The sequence below is a fragment of the Bacillus rossius genome, chromosome 7, assembly GCF_032445375.1.
Source record: "Bacillus rossius redtenbacheri isolate Brsri chromosome 7, Brsri_v3, whole genome shotgun sequence".
Taxonomy (NCBI): domain Eukaryota; kingdom Metazoa; phylum Arthropoda; class Insecta; order Phasmatodea; family Bacillidae; genus Bacillus; species Bacillus rossius.
This window is the reverse complement of record NC_086335.1, coordinates 61,591,396-61,600,596: the sequence shown is the minus strand read 5'-3', so window position 1 is coordinate 61,600,596 and position 9,201 is coordinate 61,591,396. Positions and strand designations below refer to the sequence as shown.

The window sequence follows — 9,201 nt, the reverse complement described above, 5'->3', positions numbered from 1 at the left end:
CCGTCTGCTCGGACGAGTGTAAGAAGAGCCGTCTGCTCGGACGAGTGTAAGAAGAGCCGCCTGCTCGGACGAGTGTAAGAAGAGCCGCCTGCTCGGACGAGTGTAAGAAGAGCCGTCTGCTCGGACGAGTGTAAGAAGAGCCGTCTGCTCGGACGAGTGTAAGAAGAGCCGCCTGCTCGGACGAGTGTAAGAAGAACCGCCTGCTCGGACGAGTGTAAGAAGAGCCGTCTGCTCGGACGAGTGTAAGAAGAGCCGCCTGCTCGGACGAGTGTAAGAAGAGCCGCCTGCTCGGACGAGTGTAAAATGAGCCGCTTGCTCGGAGAGTGTAAGAAGAGCCGCCTGCTCGGACGAGTGTAAGAAGAGCCGTCTGCTCGGACGAGTGTAAGAAGAGCCGTCTGCTCGGACGAGTGTAAGAAGAGCCATCTGCTCGAGCGAGTGTAAGAAGAGCCGTCTGCTCGGACGAGTGTAAGAAGAGCCGCCTGCTCGGACGAGTGTAAGAAGAGCCGTCTGCTCGGACGAGTGTAAGAAGAGCCGTCTGCTCGGACGAGAGTAATAAGATCCGCCTGCTCGGACGAGTGTAAGATGAGCCACCTGCTCGGACGAGTGTAAGAAGAGCCGCCTGCTCGGACGAGTGTAAGAAGAGCAGTCTGCTCGAGCGAGTGTAAGAAGAGTCGTCTGCTCGGACGAGTGTAAGAAGAGCCGCCTGCTCGGACGAGTGTAAGAAGAGCCGCCTGCTCGGACTAGTGTAAGAAGAGCCGTCTGCTCGGACGAGTGTAAGATGAGCCGCCTGCTCGGACGAGTGTAAGAAGAGCAGTATGCTCTAGCGAGTGTAAGAAGAGCCGTCTGCTCGGACGAGAGTAAGAAGAGCAGTCTGCTCGAGCGAGTGTAAGAAGAGCCGCCTGCTCGGACGAGTGTAAGAAGAGCCGCCGGCTCGGACGAGTGTAAAAAGAGCCACCTACTCGGACGAGTGTAAGAAGAGCCGCCTGCTTGGACGAGTGTAAGAAGAGCCGCCTGCTCGGACGAGTGTAAGAAGAGCCGCCGGCTCGGACGAGTGTAAGAAGAGCCGCCTGCTCGGACGAGTGTAAGAAGAGCCGTCTGCTCGGACGAGTGTAAGAAGAGCCGCCTGCTTGGACGAGTGTAAGAAGAGCCGCCTGCTCGGACGAGTGTAAGAAGAGCCGCCGGCTCGGACGAGTGTAAGAAGAGCCGCCTGCTCGGACGAGTGTAAGAAGAGCCGTCTGCTCGGACGAGTGTAAGAAGAGCCGCCTGCTCGGACGAGTGTAAGAAGAGCTGTCTGCTCGGACGAGTGTAAGAAGAGCCGCCTGCTCGGAAGAGTGTAAGAAGAGCTGTCTGCCCCCGGGAATGACGGGTCGCGGAAGGCGACGAGGGACTCCAGGCCGCAAAGTGTTCGCAGAGCGGAGAGGAGTCATGCCCCAGATGCTGTGACATCAGGGCGTGGAGCACGCCTGCTAATTACGTCACGGATAACATCTCGCCGCGACAATAATTATGTCACTGGGTCTCCACGTTGCAAAAAAAAATAACCATTCCTAGTATTCTTTTGGGGAGGCAAAAAAAAATAGCTATGAAACGTCAAAAGGAAAAAAAAGACCAATGTTTCAGAATTATGACAATTTGCTGATGAGGGATATAGTGAACGAAAGACGCCACATTCTTTTCAAAAGTTATCATTAATTAAACAAATTTTTATTCGCTTGGTATTAAAAAAATATTTCTGTAAATAATAAATCTCATATTAAAAATTAAAAAAATAATCATAACAGAGTCTAATCACATTAATGTTAAAGTTTGAGCCATTCACAAAAAAAAAACATTAAAATCATTCCTTTTAAATATCTTCTATAATCAAACAGAAAAATTTAAAAAAAAATGTGTGTACTTTTTTACGTGTGTTAGACGTTATACTTCTTTTTTATTTGAACCAGTGAACTATTTTTAAATTTACACTGACAAAATTAATTCAATAAGTAGGCTAACTCAGTATTCGATATTAATATAAACATGCGTATAAAATAATATATATATAAATAATATCAATACGATAAACAAACAAAATGTATTTTGATATTTGCGTAAAGCACCATTTGTATAATCCAGTAATCTGTGGTTTAAAGAAGTAAATTTTTTTTACACATTTGAGTCTTTAACCACAGTCTTTTAGATTATTAATCTCGCAAAAAGTACCACGCTACGAAGCCTAGCAAATGAATAAAAGGAAAATTTATATTATTGTTGTAAAACCAGTGTCCTTAGGTTTTTAAAAACTAGAAATTACTTTTCACTCTGACTATTTTAGTTTTCAAAATATATTCCAGGATAGTTTCACTATCATAAAGTTTAAGTTGGTACACCAATAGGTTTGGTACGTGCCCTAATTTTTATTAATGTGGCTATATGTGGGTTCATGTTCATACACATGTGTCCGCCATCTTCTTGTGAAAATTTCTTTGCCCGACGTTTCATCATTCCTCGTTTGAGCCATCTTCAACCGCAGAAGCCAAAAAGTAGTTTGCAAAACAGCTTGCACTTAGTAATAATGGTAATTAACTGATAAGAAACTTATTGCAATGTGATCATTCTTTCCTTACCAATTAATGACTTTTTAAAAATAAAATAAAAACATATTCTCAATGTGTCTTAAGGGACACGTTATCTGGGAATTTTCCATCATTTTTTCTAAATCTATTATTTGGAACTATTTCCTCCAATTTTTTGGTATGTCAAGGCAAAAATCTTATTTCAGAGACCTTCTATACCTTGTTGAAACCACATATTTACTAACAGGTTCCAAGTCTGTAAGCGCCGCGAGGGAATAACTAGGGGCAGGCACTTTTCGCGAATAAATCTGAACGCCTGTTAGACTGCAACAAGGTATACCCGCACCAGGGATTTCTTCCTTGTGGTTGGCGGCCGTCTGAGAGAGAAGTCGTTGCCTCATTTGACCGGGCCACTCAGGACGCGTTTGCTTCCGCACTGAATCACTGTGATTGGTGTTGTAACAGTGGACATGTACCTGACAGAAACTCACCCAATCACGGCACACAGACGATGCTATAGTGTTTTAACTTTTAACTAATCTCGGAATCTTTAAGCGAAATATGCATGGCCCTAGCGAATAACTAGAGACCGGAAAAATTCACGCATTCATTTCGTGATAGGCTGATATTCTAACATGTGTACAATTCTGCTGGTTCTGCTATTGGCTCGCAGTTCAACTGGAGCTCTCTGGGCCAACGAGAGACTATCGACCAAAGAAGCGTCGAATCACAAGCTACCCAGTGGAGCTGCCTCACAATTTAGCACCTAATGAACACGTGTGTTTACTTGAGAAGTGCAGAGGATAATGGAGGCTATCCTAGAGGTCATTGAATCCGCGAATTTTTCCGGTCCCTAAGAATAACTAGAGTCCCGGAAATTTCGCGGATTCCTCTGGCCTCAGGATAGAATTCAAAGTTATAGGTGTGCTCGACCCATGTTTACTTTCCCGTTGGTTGATTTCTTAGCTAGAACATTTGTATCCTTGTTATTTGGCACTACCCGGATTCGCTTACTTCTCTCCTAGCTGGACATCGTTGGCTCACGGTCGTAGAGGGCCCGTGTTCAGATAACTGCCGTCCAATCATTAAACACGGTGCGGCAGTGTGGAGGTTTGCTTTCTAGCTTGCTACTAAATGAATCCGCGAAATTTCCGTGGCTCTACTAATAACTCATCATTTCACACGCGTGGGCTCACCACAATCTACCGTGACAACCACACCAGTTCAACAAGTAGCCAGAGATGGGTCCCTGTGCCGTGTAGAACTGAAAGCAAGCAGTATGACGGCGATGAAGAAGCGCAGAGGTGTTGTTTGCGGCGTGTGTGCGCGGGCCGGGCACCCGAATGCGCCGTGACCTGTCCTCGAGTACAGTAACGCAGAGGCACGCTCCAGATGTCGCCGGGTCGCTATAAAGCGGCGCGACAGGCCCGCACAGGGAGCTAGGAGCGCCTGCGACATGGCGGCTGGAAGGTGCTGTCTGCTAGTGGTGCTGCTGTGCGCGGCGGCGGCCGGTAGGGCGCAGGGCGCGAGCACCATCCTGGCGGGCTTCAAGGTCGCCAAGGCGGTGTACCGCGGCTGCCAGGCGCACCGCGACCTCCTGCTGTGCCTCAAGACGGCGGTGCTGCGCGCGCTGGACCGCGCCGCCGCCGCGGACCGCATCCCGGTGCTGGAAGGGCTGAGCCTGGTGCGAGCCGCCGCCCCCGGGGGCAGGGACTACCCGGCCCCGGCGGCGGCGGGGGAGGACCTGGGGCACGCGGAGGTCAACCGGCGGCTGGTGGACGGCGTGGCGCGCCTCGTCAGGGACTACTCGGCGCGGCTGGACGTGGCACGCGTGCTGTCCGTCGGCGGCTTGGACGACGACGAGTACCTCAAGATGGTGCCCGTGGAGCCGGAGGACGGCGGTCAGCAGGGCGAAGGTGAGAAGGGACTAGTTCATCTTCTTCATGGCCCCCCACAAGGTGCACCCCTGGGTCCTTGCCCCGTTCATTTCTACCTCAGTGTCTGAATTAAACATACATACTCGCTGTGGTTATTTTAAAAATAAAATAAAAAAATTGGTCGTCTGTAAAGTCGGTTTACGGACGACAGTTTGACGTGACAACGTCATAGCAAAACAATTGATGAAATGATTGCATACATTTATGAATAAAATTGAATCAATTTTTATTGAATTATCACTATTTTGTATGGATATAAAGAATGAGTGAAATGAAATCTACAATTTAATTGACGAATTTACTTTTATTTCCACTCATTAATTCAAATATGTTTATTACTTTAACGAACAGATTATTTTAATTATAACTTTTATACATGTTTGCTATTTAACTTCTTCCAATCTGTGTTATTCTGTTAAAGATAGGACGATGATAGGAAAAGTAGGAAACTAATGGGAGTGTTTCAAGTTTAATGTGCCTCGAAAACGTCAAATCGACGGTTGTTCCAATCGAGTGGAAGAGAGATAGATGCGGCGCAAGCGTACAATGAGCGTAACGGGACAATTTTTCGTGCGTGCAGACGGCGTTCATCGATTTATTAGACGTTGTCACGTCAATAAGTTTATAAATAAAGCTCAGTTTGGACTTATAAAATAGTAACAATAATTATACCCTGTATTTTCAGGTTAAATAACTTTCTAAAAAAAGTGTACGTAAGAAATAATAATGCAATTATAATGTAGAACTTGGCTGTAAAATGGGGGGGGGGGGGGGGTCCTCCAATCCTGGGTCCAGGACCCGTAATCGAATGTGGGGGCCATGTCACTACTGTACTAACACTTGTCATCAAACATTTCAGATGACACTGCTTTGATTACTAACTTCTGGTGGATACTTATTATTAATCTTAACGACCTTTAAAATTTTAAACAAAAATATTTTAAAATATCTCTGATCTTTCCTTGTTTTGATTATTATTTACATTGAAAAATAAATTTTGATTTATAGAAATTATTTAATACAGCAAAAGTTTTAAGGACGTAGATTGTATGAAAAATTTAAAATGTCTTTTTGGACAAAATTATGTCTATAAAAAGACTTTCCGCATAACTATGGTGATTTGTTGTAAATGCCGTAATCAGTTATGAAAGTTAAGTAAGCGAACAGTAGTTCAGAGTATAATTTATGTTTGCCTTTATTTAGTATTTTTAAAATTTTTCCTTGCAAGCCAGTAATAGTCATTAATAGAGACCGGAAAAATTCGCAGATTCATTTCGTGATAGGCTGAAATTCAAACTTGTGTACAATTCTGCTGGTTCTGCTATTGGTTCGCAGTTTAACTGGAGCTCTCTGGGCCAATGAGAGACTATCGACCAAAGAAGCGTCGAATCACAAGCTACCCAGTGGAGACGCCTCACAATTTAGTACCCAATGAACACCCGTGTTTACTTGAGAAGTGCAGAGGATAATGGAGGCTATCCTAGAGGTCATTGAATCCGCAAATTTTTCCGGTCCCTAGTCATTAAACATTAGTTTTACAAAGATTTATTGCGGCTTATAATGTATTTTCACCAGAATTTTATACCCAAATATGCAAAATATTCGAGTGGTTGAATTTTCAAGGGAAACCCTGTACATACCTTACGATACTGGGGTTAACGTCTTGTCGTCAGGAGGTTCATTAGGCGGTAAACACACAACAGCCAGTGATTTTTGTTGGAGGACTCGACCAATGATAGTCGAAAACATAACTTGCCTTATGTGGGTTGGAATGTACACCATTGCAATTTTGAATTTCAGTTTGATTGGGTCGGGTAGAGACTGGAAAAATTTGCGGATTTAATTACCTCTAGGATAGCCTCCTATATTCTGGCGAATGCCACTTGTTCATTGTACTCCTCAATTTGGTAACTTGTGATTCTATACTTTTTTATCGGAGATTTCTCACTGGTCTAGAGTCTTCCAGATTAACTTTGAGCCAATAGCCAAACCAATTCAAAGGTAAAATTGGTTAAATTTCAGCGTATAACAAAATGTATCTGCTAATTTTTCCGTTCTATTGTCATGGGTAGTTTGACACTCATCCCCACCATTAAAAAAATAACAAAAGATTATTATAATACTGAAATTCGTATTCTTTAACGATATGCAATTTGAACAGAAGGTAACATGTCAAAGCCACCATTGAACAATATAAAACTGTTTTTTTTTGTGTGTGTGTATTTGTGAAGTCTAGCCTGGCAATAAAAAATAACTAGAATTTCGAAAGTCTCTAAACTGTCAAAAATTCTCACGTTCAATTCACGAAGAACTTTGGTCACAAATTATCCACGGATCTTCGATCACCGATTCACTTTGTTTTGATCATGAATCCAAAAGAATATCAAAATAAAAATATTGGTGTATTGACACAAGCCTTTAAAAAACTCGTTAAGAACTTTGTCCACGTGTGTGTTTACTCTTTGTTCGTAACGCAACGTACAACTTGGCAATCAAAACGCGGCGTAGTTCCTACGACGATTCAGTTGTTTGAGATTCACTAAGAACACTTAGTTTATTTGAGGTTGGTTGTAGGTTGAGAAGGCTCTTCTAACGGCGTACCAATGAGTAGAGTCCTGAAAAATTCGCGGATTCATTGACCTCTAGGATGGCCTCCATTATCCTCTGCATTTCTCAAGCAAACACGCGTGTTCATTGGGTACTTACTTGTGAGGCGTCTCCACTGGGTAGATTGCGATTCGAGGCTTCTTTGGTCAATAGTCTGTCATTTGCCCAGAGAGATACAGTTAACCCGCGAGCCAATAGCAGAACCAGTAGAATCGTTCACATGTTTGAATTTCAGCCCATCACGAAATGAATCCGCGAATTTTTTCCGGTCTCTACCAATGAGGGATTCAGGGACGCAACTCGTCGTGTCGTGTCCGCAGAGCGCATGAAGAAGAAGAAGAAGGACAAGGGCATGCTGATGCTGGGCATGATGATGAAGGGCATGATGATGGCCGTCGCCTACAAGTCGGTGATGCTGCTGGCGGGCAAGGCCTTGCTCGTGGGCAAGATAGCCCTGGTGCTAGTGCTCATAATGGGCGCCAAGAAGCTGTTCGGCGGCGGCGGGGGCGGAGGAGGCGGCGGAGGGGGAGGCGGCGGGGGCGGACACGTCACCTATGAGATCATCAAGACGGCGCCGCCGTCGCACCACCACGCGAGCGGCGGCGGCGGCGACTACGGCGGCGGCGACAGCGGCGGGTACGCGCGCGACGACGCCGGGTACTACCGGCGCAGCGCGCGGTCGGCGGACGAGCTGGCGTACCGGGCCCACTCGCCCATGCAGCGAACATAGGGTAGAGCACCCATTCCTCCACTCCCCCGAAACACTCCACTCCTCGGGAAAACCAGCGGCCAATAAGTAGGGACACCTGTATTTCGCGAATACATTTCGTGTCAAGGTATTTCACAAAATACTGCAGCTTTTCTCCCGTGGTTATTGGCTAAGGTCGGTGAGAGGTGTCGTCCCGCTCTTGACGGGGGCCAATGAGAATGTGGTCACCGTACTGCTGCACCCTCACAATTTGCCATGACTAGGGACACCTTTATTTCGCGAATACATTTCGTGTCAAGGTATTTCATAAAATACTGTAGCTTTTCTCCTGTCGTTATTGGCTGAGGTCGGTGAGAGGTGTCGTCCCGCTCTTGACGGGGCCAATGAGAATGTGGTCACCGTACTGCTGCACCCTCACAATTTGCCATGACTAGGGACACCTGTATTTCGCGAATACATTTCGTGTCAAGGTATTTCATAAAATACTGCAGCTTTTCTCCTGTCGTTATTGGCTGAGGTCGGTGAGAGGTGTCGTCCCGCTCTTGACGGGGGCCAATGAGAATGTGGTCACCGTACTGCTGCACCCTCACAATTTGCCATGACTAGGGACACCTGTATTTCGCGAATACATTTCGTGTCAAGGTATTTCATAAAATACTGTAGCTTTTCTCCTGTCGTTATTGGCTGAGGTCGGTGAGAGGTGTCGTCCCGCTCTTGACGGGGCCAATGAGAATGTGGTCACCGCACTGCTGCACCCTCACAATTTGCCATGACTCTTAGAAAAAGTTACAATGTTTTGTGAAGTACCTTGACATGAAATGAAATTGCGAAATACAGGTGTCCCTACCAATAAGTATTTTCCCCATTGAAGTGATCCGTATTATCTTTGAAAGATTTGTGCAATGGGAGTGCATGACTTGATGTTAGCTTTTGTACATACGCCATTGCTAAACACATGTATGTCTGCTTAATTTGTGTTTTTTTGTCTTTTGGTTTTTTGTAGTTTTCTTCTACAGACATACATGTGTTTAGCAATGGCGTATGTCCAAAAGCTTACATCAAGTGAAGTGATCCATGCAGTGGGGAATTTCGATTTAAAAAACATTTCTGGACGTACGCCACTGCAGTTTTGAAGTGTTCGTCACGGAAAAAATTTTTCATAAATGCAATAAAAGTGAAAACTTAAACCTCTCAGTAAACAAGCCTAAATCAGCTGATGTCAAATAGATAAACCCAAACGATGCGTCTGAACTGGAATTAGGATCTTTTTTTTGTGGGTTTATGTTTTCATTTTTTTATTTCTTATTTAGCTTTTATGAATTTTTCCCATCGCAAAAACAGTGAAAAACTGCAATTTGTATGTTCTATAAATTGTATTAAATAAATAAATAGT

At 44.9% G+C, this 9,201-nt stretch overlaps 1 protein-coding gene across 1 annotated transcript; it reads left to right on the top strand.

Moving 5' to 3' along the window:
- Nucleotides 1–4,011: 4,011 nt before the first annotated feature.
- On the top strand, nucleotides 4,012–7,829 carry LOC134534584 (uncharacterized). Its single transcript, XM_063373066.1, has 2 exons — nucleotides 4,012–4,471; nucleotides 7,420–7,829. Exons 1-2 carry the CDS (start codon nucleotides 4,012–4,014, stop codon nucleotides 7,827–7,829), a joined length of 870 nt encoding a protein of 289 aa, XP_063229136.1.
- Nucleotides 7,830–9,201: the final 1,372 nt, after the last annotated feature.

Coding starts and splice junctions, on each gene's coding strand:
- LOC134534584 (XM_063373066.1), top strand. CDS start 4,012: ATGGCGGCTGGAAGGTGCTGTCTGCTAGTGGTGCTGCTGTGCGCGGCG. Junction 4,472..7,419: donor CGGCGGTCAGCAGGGCGAAG/GTGAGAAGGGAC, acceptor TCGTGTCCGCAG/AGCGCATGAAGAAGAAGAAG.